The 21,831-nt window shown below is 41.0% G+C and overlaps 1 protein-coding gene across 1 annotated transcript in view; it reads left to right on the forward strand.

Annotated features, from left to right (window-relative positions):
- PLEKHB1 (pleckstrin homology domain containing B1) overlaps positions 1–21,831 on the forward strand; it is a 334,766-nt gene that overhangs the window by 258,488 nt on the left and 54,447 nt on the right. Inside the window, exon 6 of the mRNA XM_085623318.1 lies at positions 17,183–17,285. Coding sequence (XP_085479444.1) covers positions 17,183–17,285 — 103 coding nt within the window. The remainder of the gene's footprint in view (positions 1–17,182; positions 17,286–21,831) is intronic.

Raw genomic sequence — 21,831 nt, forward strand, 5'->3', positions numbered from 1 at the left:
CCACTCGCTTCTAATTACTGTGCATGACTATACATGGCAAGCACATGGGTGTGTGCTAAACCTCTGCTTCTTCCCCCAAAAATTCGCTCCTCTTTTCCATCTACTGCAACTGTGAAATCACCAGAGCAAGACGCAATACATTTCTGCCTATAATTCTTCTATGCACACAGAGTCATGTTTTCACATTAGTGCCAAAACGAAATTTCTTTGCCAATTTGAAAGCACACTTACTGCTCTTTTTTTTTCGGGGGCAAGTGTATATCTCTTTTTTCAATTTGAAATCACTTTTACAGACTGACACATTCTGAAACCTTTTTTTTAAATTTATTTAAATGCACATGTCCAAGCAGTTTTTTTTTCAGACCACCACCGTGTGTATTCTCTGTGACTGCCTACACTCCAGCAGGGGCAAACAGCCTTAGTGATGCTGAATGTATTTGCATTACAGACTTAAACCTGAAAACCCCACTCGCTTCTAATTACTGTGCATGACTATACATGGCAAGCACATGGGTGTGTGCTAAACCTCTGCTTCTTCCCCCAAAAATTCGCACCTCTTTTCCATCTACTGCAACTGTGAAATCACCAGAGCAAGACGCAATACATTTCTGCCTATAATTCCTCTATGCACACAGAGTCATGTTTTCACATTAGTGCCAAAACGAAATTTCTTTGCCAATTTGAAAGCACACTTACTGCTCTTTTTTTTTCGGGCCAAGTGAAAATCTCTTTTTACACTTTGAAATCACTTTTACAGACTGACACATTCTGAAACCTTTTTTTTTAAATTTATTTAAATGCACATGTCCAAGCTGTTTTTTTTTCAGACCACCACCGTGTGTATTCTCTGTGACTGCCTACACTCCAGCAGGGGCAACCAGCCTTAGTGATGCTGAATGTATTTGCATTACAGACTTAAACCTGAAAACCCCACTCGCTTCTAATTACTGTGCATGACTATACATGGCAAGCACATGGGTGTGTGCTAAACCTCTGCTTCTTCCCCCAAAAATTCGCTCCTCTTTTCCATCTACTGCAACTGTGAAATCACCAGAGCAAGACGCAATACATTTCTGCCTATAATTCTTCTATGCACACAGAGTCATGTTTTCACATTAGTGCCAAAACGAAATTTCTTTGCCAATTTGAAAGCACACTTACTGCTCTTTTTTTTTCGGGCCAAGTGAAAATCTCTTTTTACACTTTGAAATCACTTTTACAGACTGACACATTCTGAAACCTTTTTTTAAAAATTTATTTAAATGCACATGTCCAAGCTGTTTTTTTTTCAGACCACCACCGTGTGTATTCTCTGTGACTGCCTACACTCCAGCAGGGGCAACCAGCCTTAGTGATGCTGAATGTATTTGCATTACAGACTTAAACCTGAAAACCCCACTCGCTTCTAATTACTGTGCATGACTATACATGGCAAGCACATGGGTGTGTGCTAAACCTCTGCTTCTTCCCCCAAAAATTCGCTCCTCTTTTCCATCTACTGCAACTGTGAAATCACCAGAGCAAGACGCAATACATTTCTGCCTATAATTCTTCTATGCACACAGAGTCATGTTTTCACATTAGTGCCAAAACGAAATTTCTTTGCCAATTTGAAAGCACACTTACTGCTCTTTTTTTTTCGGGCCAAGTGAAAATCTCTTTTTACACTTTGAAATCACTTTTACAGACTGACACATTCTGAAACCTTTTTTTTAAATTTATTTAAATGCACATGTCCAAGCTGTTTTTTTTTCAGACCACCACCGTGTGTATTCTCTGTGACTGCCTACACTCCAGCAGGGGCAACCAGCCTTAGTGATGCTGAATGTATTTGCATTACAGACTTAAACCTGAAAACCCCACTCGCTTCTAATTACTGTGCATGACTATACATGGCAAGCACATGGGTGTGTGCTAAACCTCTGCTTCTTCCCCCAAAAATTCGCTCCTCTTTTCCATCTACTGCAACTGTGAAATCACCAGAGCAAGACGCAATACATTTCTGCCTATAATTCTTCTATGCACACAGAGTCATGTTTTCACATTAGTGCCAAAACGAAATTTCTTTGCCAATTTGAAAGCACACTTACTGCTCTTTTTTTTTCGGGCCAAGTGAAAATCTCTTTTTACACTTTGAAATCACTTTTACAGACTGACACATTCTGAAACCTTTTTTTTAAATTTATTTAAATGCACATGTCCAAGCTGTTTTTTTTTCAGACCACCACCGTGTGTATTCTCTGTGACTGCCTACACTCCAGCAGGGGCAACCAGCCTTAGTGATGCTGAATGTATTTGCATTACAGACTTAAACCTGAAAACCCCACTCGCTTCTAATTACTGTGCATGACTATACATGGCAAGCACATGGGTGTGTGCTAAACCTCTGCTTCTTCCCCCAAAAATTCGCTCCTCTTTTCCATCTACTGCAACTGTGAAATCACCAGAGCAAGACGCAATACATTTCTGCCTATAATTCTTCTATGCACACAGAGTCATGTTTTCACATTAGTGCCAAAACGAAATTTCTTTGCCAATTTGAAAGCACACTTACTGCTCTTTTTTTTTCGGGGGCAAGTGTATATCTCTTTTTTCAATTTGAAATCACTTTTACAGACTGACACATTATGTAACTACAACAAAAACAATTCCCATTTCTATTATTCATTTCTTAAGTTACCACATACATCCCCTCTCAAACTGTAAACTCACCTTTTAATTTAGTTAGTTGTGAAAGAAATGTGGCACTCAAACAGCAGATTATCAGAGCCAGGATCTCTGTTGTGTTCACCTCTCTCCTCTCAGCAGAACCAGATAATGGCAAACTTTCCCTCTATTTTTCCACACATATACATGTAAGTTTCAAATCTCAGTGCTTCCCCCTTTTTTTCAAATGTAATGACACATTTCTATTGGTTGAAAACGAACCCTTTTCCAAAAGTACCCTTCCCCCAACTTGACTTCTGCCTAGTACCCTTCCCCCAACTTGACTTCTGCCTGCTACCATAGCAACAGCTCATGGAACACTGCTGTGTGCAGTTAGGTCAGAAGTTCGACACACAATGTTTCAATTCCACAGAGCAAGAGTGCTTGACTTTTCAAACCTAACAGCAAATCCATAGTACTGTTCTTTGGTTACACATTTTTTTGTACCAATACAAAACATGCTTCTATTAATTTTCACATACAGCCTAGTTTTTATTCTAGAATGGTATGAAACAGCCAATCAGTTCTTTTTGTTTTGAAAAAAATATGTATGCCTCCATTTCCAAACTGTCTTTCTTTTCATATTGCCATTCTACTGAAAGACACCTCCTGAGTGCATCCAGTTCTCCTTTGAAGATGTTCACAGTGTGGATTGTAGAGCACAGCTATGTCTTCTGGAGTGAAAAGTTTGCAGAGAAAACAGATATGGTGAGAGACCTTGCTTTGCCAAATGTAGACATTAAATGGATTGGTCAGAGAGGGTTAAAGTGGCACCAATTGATGCCATTGGTGAAATCCTTCATGCAAAACCAACACCCTGACCTCATAATAGTGCACTGTGGTGGAAATGACCTAGGCACTTTGACTGGGGTAGGTCTGGAAATGCTTATGAAGGACACCTTTGCACAACTGTTTTCACTTTTCCCTAAAACTGCCTTTGTGTTTTCCAACATATGCCAAAGGCAAAAATGGAACTGGTCCAATCATTTCTGTCCGCAGATTGACAAAGCAAGAAAGCACGTCAACAAATCTGTTTCTGCTTTCCTCCGTGACTATGGTATGGGTGCCATTTACCACAACAACTTGCGTTACAACATGCAAGACATTTATAGAGGAGATGGTGTGCACTTCAATGATGAAGGGAACAGAGTCTTCCTCTTGAACCTTAGACTCTGCATCGGTACTTACTTGTAGGTACCACTAAAAAAATGACTCCATAAACACAACAGCTCTTTTTAGAGCTCCCTAATTTCTAAACTCTTAAATCTGATTTTCATTTATTTATTTATTTATTTTTTTTACCGTACGCTTACCGTAAGCGTACCCCGTGATTTTTTTTAAAATCAATTAATGTTTTTTTTGTACTTTTCTGTCCTTCTTTGACCCCCTTACAAATGTTAGGGGGTCTGTAACTCTCCTCATTGCCCCCTTTTCTTCTTTTCACTCTTTTTTTTTTCAGAGTGAAACAGAAAATGGCGGCCGCCGCTTCCTGGTTTCGGCCGATTCGAATGTTTACTAAGATCTAAGAGCCAATCAGAATCGCGCTCGCGCACGCCACCGTACGCTTACCGTAAGCGTACGGTAAGCGTACCGTAAGCGGGCTCAGATATATATATTGATTTAAAGGCTATTTTCTCAGAATCTACTGAACAGATTTACACCAAACCTACAAAAGGCACTTCCTTGACCTAGGGACTACCTCTCTGCCAAATTTTGAGTAATTCTGTTCAGCCGTTCGGGCTGTAGCTCGTTCTAAAGGTCCTATGGAAAAATGCATGGGAAAAACGCGTTTTGGGACCCCCCTTTTATCTCAGCCCCCGCTTGACGGATCCCCCCGAGACTTTCAGGGTAGGAGCGGAGCGTAGCGCCCCACCTATTTTGAGAAATTCGCGAGGATTCGTCGACCGGCGCCAAAGTTATTCAAAATAGAATGTTGAGGTTTTCCTATGGAAACGTGGTCCTAACTATAACTACCTACTGGCGACCGCCAGTAGGTAATATATATATATATATATATATAGAAATGGATACAAAGCAGCCGGGTGGTCTTAATACTAGTGAGGATTTGCACACCTATTTAGATTGAGAAGGACATCATCGACATCATCTATAATGAGCATGCCAAAAACGAATACATATATTTTACACCCAGAATCTGTGTTTGAACATTTGCTGAGTCAGGGAACCTTTTATCCTCTGTGTATTTTCGTCCTTTTATGCTGTTTTTTAATATATATTGTAAATTTGGAAAGATTTTATGGAGTAATTTTAGTAATTTAATTGTATTTATTAACATTTTATGTATTTAATATTTATATACATATTTATATTAATTTTAAAGTACAATAGTGGGAATCAATTGCTCTAAAATACATCCATAAACTCCTTTTTTGCAACCCTGTCTATACACTGGTGCGTCAAATTCCCTTTATTACCTCCTAAAAATGAAAAATGCATATGATATATAATCAGCATATAATGAGGCAAGGGGAATTTGACAATATTGTAGTAAATAAAGCACGAGCACTTTTAAAAAATCGGAAAAATTAAGGAAAAATATAGCTGTTTGTAACATGGGGATTTTTTTAGATTTTATTAATTTTCTCACATTTTAGGCACTTTAACAAGTGGTCCATTCTAGACAACTAATATTGCGCTATGCCAGCCCTTCATTGCATTTAAGCAAATTATTATGAGAAAAAAACAATAAACGATTTAACATTATAATGGGACTGGCAAATGTTTCACAATACATAATTCAGGAAACCAGCATTTATGCAAATTATTAAATTCCGATTGTGTTTTTGTAAATAATGTGTTGCTAACTCAGTCTTATTTGTATTTATATATTTATATTGTATGATTGTTAGCCACATGATTTGTTTGAGCATTTACGCGTAAATAATGTCTTCTATGTCTATGAATTATTTGATTGGACACTGTCACTTTAAATGGATTGAGCACACGAAGTAATGCTGTCATGTGATCAAGGCAGGGAGCTGTCGAAACGCGTCATGGCGACTTACTAAGGAAATAAAATAAGAAAACCAGCACTTATCTTGGGTCCACTCTCGTTTGTTGGTGTTGAGAAACTTGATGAGACGAGACTGTTTCATATATATATATATATATATATATATATACACAAAATCAACCAAAGCATATGTAAATGCGATCAAGACATCATGATTTGAGCAGTTTCCAGGACATATGTTCCTGTTACCTAGTCTAACTAGACATTATTCATTAGTCATGAGGATAGGGAAAAAAGTTACCCATGCTCCAGTTGTACTGACACCCAAACAAAAGTTTTTGCATTTATATGATGTAGGCTTCCTTTTTTTCCCTACCCTCATGACTAATGAATAAGGAGATTTCTTTAGCCACTCTAATTGTTCATCAGGCAAATGCCACCCCTCTTTCTTTTCTGTTTTGTCTTGTATTAAAATTGCACCAAATCATTCCAACTTGCGTCAGTTGCCAAAATCGACCGATCATTTACATCAAAAGGTTTTAAATTCACTGCATTGACATTTTTCCTTCATAGTTCTTGTAATATCTTAGTCATATCAGAAAGGTGCACAATACATTTTGCATAATACTCCGACATTCCCAAGAAAGATCTCAACTTTTTTTTGCTAGAGCGAGACAGTGCACCTTCAATTGCTTCTAACAATTGGAATTTAGGAGTGATTTAATTTCTTGAAGTAATATGTCCTAAATACTCCACTTGTTCCAACACAAATCGACATTTATTCTAACACACTCTCAGTCCAGCTTCACTTAGTATACTGAATACTCTCTTCAAAACCGCATCATGTTCATTCACATTGCTTTCCCACACCAAAATGGCATCCTTGAAAAACTTAACATTGGGCGCATTACCAAATAATTGCTGCATTACCCTCTGGAACACTGCAGAAGCTGATGCCCGCCTAAATGGCATTTTTTATAAATCTGCACGGACCTTCCAGTGTTATAAAAGATGTTTAGTGTTTTGACGACTGATTCAATTTGATCTGATGATAAGCAAAAGATAAATCCAGAGTTGAAAACAGTTTAGCCTCACCTACAGTGACTAAAATCTCATTAATATTTGGAAGAGGGTGGCGACTCACCCTAATGGACTTATTAAGAACCCTAAGATCTATAAACATATGACTTTGATTGATCAACTCACCTAGTCTGCAGATTCTACCTGTTCAATCAAAGACTGCTTCAAAGATCCCAATTTAGAAGAGAAAACATTCGGGAATAATTCTGCCCATTTTTGATTTGCATCAGATTTAGTGTAATGAACAAAACTTGATGAGGATGATTGGGGTTCAAAACGATACTCAATAACCTTTGGTCTACCCATCCTACCAAAGTTTTCCCAAACTAACTACATACACTGTAGATTATAGTACATCTTGCTTTAAAGTTGATGCCAGTATTTAAACAATCAATCAAAGGGAACTTCTTACCACAGTAACTCACAAAATTAACCTTGGTCTCTTATAACGTAATCATTCCCAATTTTCCGAATGTTGACTCATCGATTATGGTATATGGAGAGCAAGAATCTGCCCATACTTCCACATCATTACCTGAAATTTGAATTTCACAGTTTGGTGGACGATAGAATACCATTAAGGCTTTTACTTCTGATTCTGCAACTAACACCTCATTCTCTTGCCTATTGTACTCTTTACTGACAAACCACATTCACTTCACTGGTTCAATGATCTCTTCCATTGCATACCTGAGAAAAATAGCTAATCCATTTACATTTATAACACAGAATATTAATTGTTGGGCAGTTGGTTGCAGATGCACTGTGTCTTGCACTAGCACAACAATAGCATTTAGTTCAATTCTTCCTATCCCTCCGACTTTACCCACCCTCTCCCCATTCCTCCTTCTTAGAACGCTCCAGTAAATCATTATGCAAGTTTGTCTGCTTCGACTCCAACTTTTTAAACTTCAGTGCCATTCCAACTACATTAGTTGTACTATGCTCACGATGATGCTCGCTTTGGTTTAATTCTTTACATACTGGGACGTATGTTCAACTCTCTTAGCAATCATTATAGGTTTTTCAAGCATAGATTCCTTTACATTAAGACATTTTTCTTGAATTTTACTATTGCTGGTCTTGTTAACCAATTTGTCTCTGATTACCTCGTCACGCAATTCCTTAAATCTACATGTAGATGCTAATATCTTTAACACTGCAACATACTGATCCATTGACTCTTCATCCAACTGCTCACGCAAAAAACATTTGTGATGCTCCACTACAATATTTATTTTTGATTTATATTTTACCTCTTATGCCCTCATTTCCCAATGAATCACAAGGCGAAAAGGCAATTTTTTAAGAAGTTTTCTTCCTTAAACCCCCAAATAATGATTCAATATAGCCAACTTGCGCTTAGGTAAGAATACCTCTGCCCTAATAGCTTCCAAACAAGTCTCAAATGCCATCTTCCCATAATATCGATGGGTCAACAGCAGAGGGAAGAAATCCTGGAGGAGGTGTTAAGGATTCAAGATTTGCGGTACTGAATACCTAAAATGAAGTATCGCACCAACACCTGTTTCTCTCACCAATGACTTATACAACATAACTTGAAAATTAAATTACTTATTTGCATGAAGTACTCCCACATGCGTAGGGTATTTTGCTGCTGTCACTCAATGTTTATATGTATCCAACAATATCAAAAAGGTGTGCCTATCACTGTACAGGTCAGGCAACAAAGTTCCACCTGAAGAATAATGTAGAGAAACTCTTAACCACCATTCATTCCTATGGTGCGTTAACCAACCATCAAAGATGGCTGCCCAAACATTGCTCACTTCTTATCCCTTTAGGTGCTAGAGCTTGTTCCTTGCCCAAGTGATGCTCAGGTCATTATTTCTTTAGGTGGTAGAGCTTGTTCCCTCTACTTCCAGCTCACTTGTTTCGCAAGCACAAGAATGAACTTGAGCGTGCTGTTTCCACACATATGCACGAACAGATGAGACACGTGACCAAATGTCGTTCACCCAAAATTCACCTGAAGGCTCATTCCGCATGAGGGTTACTGAGCGACTTTGCTGATGTTCAGAAACTCAGTTTACTTGGTTACATGACCATTCATAGTTTCCAGGATCATGTCACAACTAGTTAGTTCAATCCATCGTCATACTTTACCATTTCAAGCAACTAGATACTGGAGGACACCAACCTGTCGCCCATTATGAGACCACATACCACTGAATTGAAGGTAACTTCTATAGGTAAGTGACTCATTACAGCAGCTTCCATAGACACATCATTTAATGTCTGCACTCTATGAGCGATCTCAAACCTCACAGACAATTGAAGCCTATTCTCGCCATCCACATACATGCGCAGTCTCATTTGGACCTTCAGAGGAAGTTCTGGAGATTTGGAGAGGGAATCATGTTTCCTAGATATAGCTGTCTCTGCAGCCATCCCAAACTATTCTTTATTCTAAAGTTACACTCTAGCTCTCATATTTCCTTTTGTTTTTCTTCCTTGTGCCTTTTGTTTTCCTGCTCCTGTCTGCCTTTTATTTCCTGTCTGGCGCATTCATCCTGTCTCTTCTGCTTCCTTTCCTTTGGTACCTACTAAGGATGTTTCTAGAAAAAAACCTATGCCAAGGGGCTAAGAGAGCCTGAAACCACACCACTCCCTCCCTGAGTTCCAAATCACTGAAACCTCCCACGAGTCCAGCACAGTTTCTTCCCTACTGTCAAGTTTGTATAATTCATCTCCCTGTCTTGTTCCTGGGAGCCCCCATCCTCTCTCTAATAGATACCTGACTGGTATCGATATTCTGAGTGTTATCATCTGTAGATTAATGCTCATCCACTTTCTTGATATGATAACTCCATTTAAAAACTGTTGTCCTCGTCACATAAGTCCCGCAACAGCTTGTTATACTGCTGAATTTTCTTTTGTCAAGTGGTCCTGCAAATAAATATAAAGAATCTGGAGAAGCATGTACACATCTGAGGAATGCAACATTGAAATACACTCTCTGAAAATCTAAAATAGCCATCTTGCTTCAAAAATTTAAACGGTTAATAATTCCCCAGACAAATTTAATAGATTTTGAAGTAACTCTCTGAGCCTGTTGTGGATTTCTCCATTATCTCTTGTGTCATTTTATATATCATTCTCCATTTATTTTCTGAAAAAATAATCCCATCTGTGCTCATTTTGCCAGTAAACAGCCTTTAGTGCACGGCTGCTAGTGTGCATACCATTACTTTGCAACGCATGTGTTGTAATGGTAAAGGTATTCATATGCGACCTTAAAAAAAAAAACGATCCATGTCGTTGTGAGGAAACTGAGGTTGTTTCCTCACAACGACGTGCACCACCCCTCGGAGACGACATGAAGAAGGTCCCTGGAGGAGAGAGGAACCACGAGGAGAGTGAGGTAAGGGGGATGTAGTGTGTTTGTGTAGTGTAGGGGGTCGTGTTGGGGGTAGTGTTTAAGGGTATACTGTAGTGTTGTGGTGTATGTGTAGTGTAGGGGGTCGTGCTGGGGGTAGTGCGGGTTTAGGGTTGTGTTGTGGTGTATGTGTAGTGTAGGGTAGTGTTTTAGGGTGTAGGGTAGTGTATGGGGGTAATGCTGGGTAGTGTTTGAGTGTAGAGACAGGAGTGGCGGTCGGGTGGTCGTTCTGGGGTAGTGTATTAGGGTTTAGGCTAGTGTTGTGTATGTGTAGTGTAGGGGGTCGTGCTGGGGTAGTGTTTTAGGGTTTAGGGTAGTGTAGTGGTGTTTATGTAGTGTAGGGGGTCGTGCTGGGGGTAGTGGTTTAGAGTAGGTTACTTTATTTTAAGATTATTAAAAATGGTCCATGTATTTTATTAAAGCATTTGCGATGTACTGGTATGCGAAGTAAAAATATGCGTAGTAATGGCATTTGCGATGTGAAAACCGCACTAAAAGCACGCGTAGTAATGGCATGCTAAGTATCGTCATATATTCCATTTTGCCCCTTCTAACATGTTGGAATCCATTATTTCTCACAGAATTGACTCCCACGCCAAACAGATCAGCTTTGCCCCTGTTACTCTGGATTTTATTGCTTCCTTAGTACACCATGTGAAATCAAGAAATGAATCAAAATTCCCTGGAATTTCTTTCTTTTTCAGGTTTCTGACATCATCAGTCCTGCTATCACTTCTCTCTGTAAACTGTCTCGGAGTCGCTACAGTCCCTCATGACTTCAAGGTCCAAGTCTCAATAAAATATCTGCTCACTCCACCATCCTTAGTAACTTCTAGCTACTATGACTTTTACCGTTTCTGGTCAAAATTCTTGGCAAATGAGATAAATCACCAATTTTCCCCTTTAAACAACTTTTAGAAACTCTTCAAAACTGTTTTTGCTCCTTTCGTGGGTAGAACCCGCCTTACTTGCAGTATTACATGACCTAGCTGCATCGTGCTCTTTGGGAATAAGGCAGTTCTTACCCATTTTGATCTGAACACTGCACTCAAGTGATGACATCTAAAATATTGCATTCATCTGGGAATAAGGGGGTATCCAAAGCAGGTTCCAGCTATGAATGTCTGATGTTACTTCTTGAATGAGTAGCAACTCCCTTAAAATTAACAGAGATAAAAACAGAGGTTATCTTATTTCTTTCTTCTCTGTCAATCTGGTCATCAGCTTGGTGGCCCAGTGACCTTGGAAACTTGCCTTAACCTTCCTCTTTTCCTCGCAGTGAAGGCATTGTTTGCCTAATGTACGAAATTTCTATTTGCAGACATTGGCTGCAAATTGTGCACATTTTTTTGTGAATGTAAAAGAATTTTGTGTACTGGCATATTTACTAAAGTGGTTCTTAATCTGAACTACCTCCTCATGAGTCATGAAGTAGGTTGCAAAATGCGACCCTCTACAGTTGATGTAATTACAGGGATGGTTGCCTGATTAGATCAGCAGACCACCCTGTCTGTGATTGCATTTGGTTAAAGTAATTTTTTTAATGCAGCCCATTTTCCTGAAAAGAAATAGGGCTGCCTATAAAAAGAAAAGTTAATCTTTTAGAAGTTTGTTTGAGAGTTGGTAATGGTCGCCTGGACCACTGCCTACTTACTCCACAACATACTTTATTTTTATGTTCAAAAGGTGAAGGGGTCCCAAGTAGCTTTTCAATGTTTTGCAATCTGATTTTGGTTGCAAAAAATTGATACCTACCACAAAGAGTTTCTGTTTCGAAGGGATGCCATAAACACACCCCTTCGAAATAGCAATTTGTTATGCCTTTCTAACGCCAGTTTGCAATTCTGTATAGCGAATTGCAAACTGGGCTTACTACATTGGAAAAAGCCATTTATGTCTGCAAACTCTCTCTCAGCTGTGAGTTTTCTGCTGCTTTATATTCTTTGCAAAGTGGTTGTCATGTTACCCCCAATATTTTTGTGTCACACCTGGTAGATGAGCCTTGCCTCAAAAGGAAATGTGCTTGTTTCTCTGTTGAGTTTTGCTCTGTTAGACAGGAAGTGTTAGGAGTCAGGAAAACCTGTCAGATAATCTGTTATCTGCAGGTGACAAGCCCCCTCCCCCCTGTACTCCAAAATCAGTACACACAATAGTTGGTACTTTACTATCAATTATTGTTTTCTTTGGCTGCAAAATGTGTATCAGAATGATCATAATGATAAAGAACTCAGTAGAAATGTGGCTCAATGGAATTTGTAGGTATGCCACAGTCATACTTAGTACGCATCCTAGTCTGGTAGTCTATTCCCTACCAAAGGTGTTTAAATATTGTCCATCTGATTTGTGTAATTGCATTCGTTTACTAAGCGTAAATGATGCCAAGCCATGTATAGTTCCTCTGCATACCATATTTTGTTATTGGGTCAACAGTCGAAATTCAGTAATTCAGAATCTCGCCTCTGCAATGGGCCCATGTGTCTAACCCCAACTATGCACTGTTACATTGTATATACCTTTATGAGAGTGAGGAAGGGTAACCTTTGCCCAGCTCTGGCTTTGTTACAAAATATACACAAATCCCCATTAGAGATGCATGTGGAAGGTAATGCTACTTTTCCCTTCATCCATCCGGGAAGAACCTCTACAAGGTAGTCTTCGCTTGCAGCTGCAGTCACAATGAATTCATCAGAAGGGAAATAATGTCCATCTCTGTGTTGTTAGTTTAAACTATATCTCAAAACATGGAGTTTTTATGCTAGAAAAATGATGACCAAGTTCACTTCTGTTAGCATTACCATGCAAATAGTTTATCTGTCCATAACACGCATGCTCTAATATTTAATGCAGTGATGTTCACATGCTTTCAGTTCGGTCTTGCATGCAACATACCTTATTATCACATGGAAGTCCTGCCACACACAACATTGTTCCCCTGCTCCTGGTCTCTTATCGCCGTGCAGCGATGCAGGCAGTCATTCTTTCCCACTTAAACCGGGAGTCCAAGGTAAAGGGAGTTGCAGTAGTCCATCATACAAGCATTTGTAACTCATCCAGGATGCTGCTGCACATCTTATCCTTACCCTTCTGCATGATCATCAGTATCTTCTCAGCCCAGTTACTTCATTCGCTTCCTGAAGCTAAGTGGGCCATGTTCAAAGCATTATGTCTCTTGTCATCTCATCATCCATCATCAAGAACCTGTATGTCATTCTAATCATCTAATATTTATCAAAACACGATGGTTGGTCTCAGTCAAGTCTTTGCTTGTTTTAGTCTGGGTATCAGCTGCTCATTGCAAATATCATAACAAGACTTGTGAATGAAGGGACAGCTGAAGAGTCCAAAGGAAACATAATGAGCCAGATGACAGATAAAGAGTGAGGGGGAGGACTGAGGGTTGGAGAGGACAACTAAGAGTTGAAAAGTACAAAAGAATGTAGGCATTGACCGCTGAAGAGTAAAAAGGAAGACTGAATGAGGAAGGAAATCATGTGTGTGGCCAGTGGATTCTATGTAAAATGATGACTAAGGAAAAAGGAATCTTTTTGTTAAGGTTCAGATGTCAAGGGGCATCTTTCAAACATTTAATTGATTCACCTTTCTATGTCCCCATGTTAGGAAATTGTTTATTTATAAGGAGACACCATAGTTTTCTCTATGTTGTTGATTGCTCTTCTTCTGAGCAAATTAGAATGCATTGCTAATTTGTATTATTTCACACAAATAACTCTGAAATAGATTGCTTCCACACTATTCCCCTCCTGACCCAAAGAACGGATCAAGGGGAGACTGGCAAATCTTCATATGACAAACTCCCTTGTTTGCCGCTTACAAAAGTCCATTGTCTGCTACAAATGTCACTCGGTGCACCATCAAACAGGAGGGAGGAAGCAAGCAAGTGAACTCGAGACATTTTAATACTCCCCTCTGGGATCCCATCCTCAAACCTAATGCCAGCAGTGTTATAGGATCCCTTTTGTACTCAAGCAACTCATTGTTCCTTCACTAGACTAGACACAACTCAATCTTAGCCTTCTATAATGCAGCCTCGCTCAGTGCAAATTTATTTTCCCTACCTGCTGCAGACATCCTCTTGTTGCAGCTTCCTTTATTTTGACTTATTTTTCGTTTATTGAGACAGTGTTTGGATTTCCTGGACCTTCGGGCACTGGACACTTTGTATGTTAGCCATAACTCTTTTGTGTATTCATCTCTTCAAGTTTCAGCCTCCTACCTGCTATTCACTTTCCAAAATATTCTTTAATCATTTATTCCATCAATCAGGTGATGGCTAAATAACTTCTCCTCTGTTTCCCTGCTATCACCACTGGGGAGACTTAGGGGCTATTATTGGATACATTGACTGTTCTTTTTGCTACTTCATCATCTTTATTTCTGTTGTCAAATCAGGATTTGGGTTGGAAAGTAAATCCCAACAGCGCACAACACTTTGCACCAAGTTTTCACATAGTACATTTTCCCTAATGTATTTAGTGACTACTGAAATAGTTGGATCTCTTTGGGTATCCTTTGAAGCTACCAATAATTTCACATTAGTGTACATCATTGTAAGTTAGCCTTTTATACTCCATTAAGGATGAAAGAAGGCATGCGCCGGAACTCTGAAGCCTACTTATTTATCGATCCTCATCACGCAAGTGTGATGCAAGTGTTAGATATCACTTTGTTTTAATGACCTCCTACCCGAACTTCTAAATTAACGTTAAGCTTGGGAAAATCTTGGCGCTAAGAGTTTTGGAAATCTTAAGAATACAGGTGGATGAAAACCAACATGAAGGTGTAAAAATGTTGTATTAAAGGAGGAGGTATTTGCCAAGTAAGTTAACAAGCATTTGCAATGCAATAGGTCTCGCATTTATACAAGTTTGAGCTATTGGCATTGTAAATGACAATGTCTTTTATTTATGTTTTGGTTTTTAAAACATAAATAAAAGGCATTGTCACTTACAATACCAATAGCTTAATCACACGTAAATGCAAGACCTATTGCATTGCAAATGCTTGGTTTATCTGTAAATTGTTCGTTTGACTTTCCGGGGCTATTTTTTTTTTGCGGCATCTAAGGACTTGCTCTCCATGCGTGTCTGCATCAGTCGTGCCATATACTTTTTATGTCCCTTTGAAGCGCGTTCTTGCTCGTCCTGCTGAGGGTAGCAACAGAATTCAAAGAAGTGTCTCAGCTGTGAAATCAGCAGAGCACACCTGACAGTGCCGCCACGGATGGAGCACCTTGATCTGAGGCTCTGCTCTTTGATAAACCGTGCTTCGTGGCCCCGGCGCCCCGCCTGGCTTCCTCCTCTTTAAGCCACGTCTGAACTGCAGAGAACAGGGCCGTGTGATTCAGACATACGACTCCAGCTGTGATTAACGGGGGTCTTTGTGATACCTGCCAACCCCGGTGGTGTTCACAGGAATCTCAAGGAGCACATAGGAAGCACAACAAAGGGACAGTAAAGGAGTCTTAGATATCAATTCAGGGAGCGATAATTGCTTTTTGTCATGCTGTTTAACGTGGTTGTCACGCCCTTTGTGAGCTGTGCTGAAAGGCTGCGGACACTGGGAGGGGTGCGTAAGCATGTAGAACATGAACAACGGGAGGGAGGCGGGAAAATGGAGAACATAGACAACGGAAGGGGGACAGGAGGATGGAGAAAAGGACAACGGGAGGGGGCAGAAACAAAGGGAATGCGGACAATGGGAGGGGGCGGGAGGATGTAGAACATGGACAACGGGAGGGGGCGGGAACAAAGGGAACACGGGCAATGAGAGGGGGTGGGAACAAAGTAAAGCACAACAGGAAACTAAAAGAAATAGTACACGTACCATGTAACAACCAAATAAAGGGACCAGTAGCCATGGGAGGATACAAATGACGATATGGCCGTACTAAGGAGGGAAAAACAAGCCTATTAAGGAACCAGACACCAGCATTTACGAAGGGGAAAGATACAAGTTAATGAAAAATGTGGGCGGGGCTTCTCCCCCGTACTCTTCCTACAACAGATCGCCAGAGCAGCGCTCGCGTGCTGGGTCAGGCTCGACCTAAAAATGCACAGTTCTTAAACAGAAGTATTGGAAACACAAAATCAATAAAGGGCATTGACAAACCTAAATGAGTGTTAAGCAAGCATAAAAAAAACAACCAGAAAAGCAATGGATACATTAACAAACTAAATCGAGGCAAGACAGACATTTCTGATCCTGGCTAGCGGCAAAAAAGATCAAGGGTTTTCAGAGTGTTAGCGAGCCATTTAGACAGCTTCAATCTAATTGAGAAGGTTGTTACCTAGAAGGGTGCCTGCTTGATGTATTTTCAGTTTCCTTAGGTATTATGCCTTCTATTGTTCTTTGCGCTTTGTAAATCAAGTAAAAACAAATTTAGTCAAAATTGTAGCCTCTGAGCCTTGAAGTAAATTCCAGCGCCTTAATTTCATTATCGTGTAAACCAAAAAAAGGCTCTAGCTGCCTGATTACTATGATAATGTTTCAACAAAAGGGACCAGTAATTTAATTTTCTTAGCCCTTGTGTTTTATTCGCATGCTCTTCTTCAATAGTTTCAACATATGCTACAGTTTTTAGGCATGTCATCAAAGGGCCACCTTTTTCATTTTGTTCATACACACAGAACTCTTATAACCATATAGCATATTACACTGTGACAAATGTACACAAAGAAAAAGACAACAAATAACAATAACGTTTAGTGCACAAACTGAATCACGGCATAAATAATGAGACCTTTTTTGACCAGTCATTTGTTCACAAAATCACTTGGCGGGGATTACAAATCACTCATTTTGAAAGTCCTCTCTTGCTGATATAACACGTTTCGTACCCCCTTGGCAATATTGCGGTTCTCCTGAGGACTAAGACTGGATCAGTTCTTGGTTTATCTGTTGCTCATTATCATCATTGACTGTCAGAGTTATCCCCAAGATAGCAGAGCAGGATTGAAATTGAGAACACAGCTTACTTGTTCACCATCTTTGTCTTGTTCCAGATCCGTGTATATGATCCCTATGATGATTACTACCAGACCATTCCTCTTGATGCGCATCACACTGTTTACATCAACCCAGGGTTCAGTGGCAACCATTATGGAGGTACGTCTCATCTTCATTTGCTTTTACCACCTGAGATGATAGCACTTTATACCAAGGCTTACATCCACAAAGATACGCTGATACCTACAATCCTGCCTACTGGTGGCTATTCTATTGGATGAAAAGAGTTGGGGAACACTGAAACTATTGTTCAAGGGCAGATTTACTCAGAGTCGTTTGGAAAAAGCAATCTAATGTTCACTTTATGCTGTAGAACTGGGTCATGCTCCAAGTACTAAGGGGTCTGATACACAGACGATTGTGAGGTGAAAGATTTTAGTCTTCAACAGTGAGCAAGAATGATATGAAATAAGAGCAAGATGTACCAAGCCTTTTGCCATCACAAAATCAGCAATTCTTAAAATCATGTGGTTTGCGACTGCGAAAAGGCTTTTAACAATGTACAAAATCCCCTTTATTAGTCAGAAAAACGTTTTTGACTCATAAAGGTGATTGAGATCCTTTCTGAATCGCAAATAGGAGGGGTTGTTAAAGGGTCTCCCACTCCTGTTGACAAGTTGCAACATACGAATGTATGTATTAATGGTTTGTGACCGCAATTGAGATCTCAAACCATTGATCAATTACTGACTCCTTGGTTTAGATGGTAATTGGTTTGCTAAAGATAAACTCTTCCCAAAGGACAGCTTCCCCTTTTGAAATTATGCTGGGAGCAGGTAGTAACCCATAATCCTGCTCCCCCTTCTGCTTCCCTCTTTTTTTTTCTTACATACCCCTTCTCATGCATCTACAGTTTCTGTTGTAGGAATTCACACTTACTGTGGTGTAGAGTGAGTTCAGAGTCTTTGACCCATTGAAGTACCCTTTTTAATCGCATATTGCGCTCATGAATGGATGTGGCATGTACTAGGATGTCGTTGACGACACTGGGCAGGTCAGCTAATAATTCTTGTATTACATTTTTTAATACTTCGACGGCACTTGAAATCCCAAAACATAGCCACTTCTACCACTGCAGGCCTTCATGAGTAGAGAACGTCATGATGTAGCGGGACTCTTCTGCAAGGATCAGCTGATTATATCCTGACCGCAAATCTAGTTTGGAGAACCAGTAGGCTCCACTGAGTTCTCCAATTAAGTTGACTATTGTTGGCGTTAGATGCCTCTCCCTCTTCATAGTAACATTGGGTATGCGCATGTCCACACATATCCGGACCTCACCAGGCTGTTTGTATTTCCTGGTTACTACAATTGTGGATAACCATGCAGTAGGCCCTTTTACTCTTTTAATGATGCCAGCAGCTTTGAGTAAATCCAACTCCATCTCTACAAAGGGCCTTAAATGGAACACAATTTGTCGGTGGTAGAGCGCTATTGGCTGCACTGAGGTGTCTATATGTAGTTTTACTGTCTTGTCTTGCAAACATCCAATGCCCTCAAACACTGTGTGTAACCCATCAAGGATGTGAGTTATGGCTTCTTGGTACACACCAAATGCAAAGCAAACAATTCCTAGCACTTCCGCGGCCATGCCTCCTAGTAGCATTTTGTGGCCTTCTTCAGAAACATATATTAGCGTGCTTACTGATTGACATACGTATGTTATGGTTGTCTGGAATGTCCCTTTTATGTATAGTTGCCTTGCGTAACTGTGGGGATGAATGCATTATATGATATGTTTCGGAGAACATGATGTTGATGGACGCTCCCATGTCCACTACTTCTGTTGTTGGGTGGCTCCCTAAAAGGATATGGCATCGAGGAAGTTGACAATCACCTTGGGAAGCTATGCCTACCGTGAAACTGGAGTGGATTGTGTGCTCTTCATTGTAGTCGTCGTCCATGTTGCTGCTCCTCTCTTGTACTTCTGGTACCGCATTGATCGTGGTCCACGGAGCGCGCCCTTTTCCAGAGCGACACACTTTGATGAAATGGTTGAGTTTTCCACATCCTGTGCATTTCTTTCCTCTGGCTGGGCACTCTGAGTTTCGATGCGGTGAACCTCAGCAGAAGCCACATGTCTGGGGGGGTCATCCTGTTTTTTCTGGGTTTGCCGGTGCTAGGAGTTATGGTTGAAAGCGTTGACGGGTTCCACCTTCAGAGTTTTGTACAGGACACCCTTCATGTGAGAAGCGCGTGCCTTCGAAAGTTCTTTAGTGCGGCCCATAGTTAAGATGTCTGCTAGTGACCTTCCGGATTGCTCCAGGATGCGTTCGCAAAGTTCGCCTGACACACATACTTGAATTATTTGGCAGCGAATTTCTTCATTCTCGTCAGCAAACCTGCATGTGCTGGCTAATTCTTTTAGTCGCATGTGGAAAGTATCAATAGATTTTTCTGCGTGTTGCCTGGCCTGTCGAAACACAAACCTCTCATAATCTTTGTTGGCCATCGGCTCAAAGTATACGTTTAGAACCGCTATGAGGGTGAAGTGTGTTTTTGGCGCAGCTTCTGTTAAAGCCTTGGATATTCTGTGCACTTCTTTTCCACCTAAATGAAGGAGCATGTCCCTTTTTTGTGCGTTTTCAACCTTCGTAGCTTCAAAATATAACAGCAGCCTTCCAACCCAGTCTTTCCATCTCGGCACTTGGACTGATGGTGCCCCTTCAATGGTGAATGGTTCTATGGGCGGTATTCCAGCCATGGTGCACCGGGAATCTACAACGTCTTCCCACTTTTGCTGGTGTTACAGGATGGTACACTGTCACGCTTGATGTACTGTGGATGGCCAGATGTTAACCCCAGGAGGGGACACCTCGAATACGGTATGCAGAGGTGATGTATCACCCACTATATTCTTTCCTCCTTCCTCCAGAGATGGAACACGCTCGTTTGGGTGCCAGAGTACGCGTGGGTGTAGCTGTTTGAAGGAGCAGCAGCACAGCACCGACATGCGCATTTCTTAAGGATGGAGCGTGTTGAGGAAAATTGGCTGGCAGGAATGCAGAAAGCTGAGTACCAGAGTGCGTGAAGGATACATTCAGCAGGGGACGCTCTTACTCTTTGACGATGCGTGTCGCAGTCCGATCTTGCTGCAAGAAGACGTCAGATCAGTGACCGCCCAGGGCTCGCGGTCGCCCTCAGCTGGGCTGGCCAACAAGGCTTCTCCGGCAAGGTAGGTGGGGCGACTGCAGCCAGGATGCAGACCAGTTGTGCTCCAGGCTCTGCGAGTCTACCTCCCTTGGGTGCACAAAGTCGGGCATGAGCGCTGTGGTTCTGGGACACATACCTGCTTACAGCATGGCAGGGTAGGAGCAGAAACCACCGTCATTGCCAGTGTAGTGTCGCTGGACCTCAGGGATGGGCCTGAGATCAATGACGACACAGAGACAGGTATGTTTTTAACTGGTGGTGATCTGCACTGGCGGGTTGTCTTCTGGGGCTCCCTGCCCACGCCTCGCAGTCGCCACTATTTATCAGCTATCCCATGTGACCCTGGGGCTACTCCAAGTTCCCCAAACCACCAGAGGTATACATATCATTACCCCCCCCTAATGCCATGTGGTGTAGTTGTGCGCTCCAGTTACATCACTGGAGCGACACTACAGTTGGGGATTACCGTGGGTCTAAGAAGCATCTTGACTGCTCCCCTCTTTCAACATCCTGGAGGCTGAGCACCTCTTGGAGGAGGCAGGGCCGGAACTGGCCCTTGGGTCCCTGAACTTGCAAAACACAGGTCACCTCACATACCAGTGGCATATGTCTAGATTTACTCAATAGTGCACATTTCCATAAGTCTTAAATAATAATATATTAGTAATATCCTTGCATTCCAATGTTCTTTATCTGTGTGTTATAATTAAGTAATTGTATATTAAAGTACTTTTTCTTATCAAGTAAATGTGCTGGCTTTACATTGCATAATAGAACTCAACAATGCACCAATACTGTCCTGAGTCTCTGGTCCGATGGCACCTCCCTGAGTATGCCTTGAACCCCTGGCTACCCCAAGAGTGGAGTCTAAATGGGTGTATTTGTTGCTCAGTTATCACTGTCTATAGTAACCCAGGCTCTAGGACATCAGTAGTAAATGAACTCAACTAACTCAGTTGAGGCCTGATAAACCCTTTCTGCCTTGGGACCCCCCAAAATGGTTGCTGTAAAGTGTCAGGCCCTTGGCCCCCATGTATTAATAAGGACGACGCAGATACAGTGACTTGGTATCTGGAACTGGACTAGTGCACGTGCACCCTGCCCTTTTTATTGACAGTTTCACATGACCTGTGACACCTGTGATAGCTGGGTGTGGGGTGATGGTGTGAGACAGCCCTCAGGGAGTGGCTGGTACATTCAAACTTTATTGAAAATGGAACAAGTCCAACCTGTGGGAGAGAACAAAATCACAAAACAAAACTCCACAGAGTCTGTTAGGCTGCTTTACGAACAGGATGAATATACAAGTGCAGCTGGGCACTGTAGATCATGTCCCACCTGGACTCAATGCGTGGAAGTCTATATACAATGTCTATTTACACTGTTTGCTGTAAGGGTGCATATGGATCAATAGTGAAGTCTGTGGATGATACATTTTCAAAAGACGTCCTGGCTCCATGAACAGCAAGCCTCCAAAGACTGACATCCTGGT

This window comes from Triturus cristatus, chromosome 8 (genome assembly GCF_964204655.1).
Source record: "Triturus cristatus chromosome 8, aTriCri1.1, whole genome shotgun sequence".
In the NCBI taxonomy this organism is placed as follows: Eukaryota; Metazoa; Chordata; class Amphibia; order Caudata; family Salamandridae; genus Triturus; species Triturus cristatus.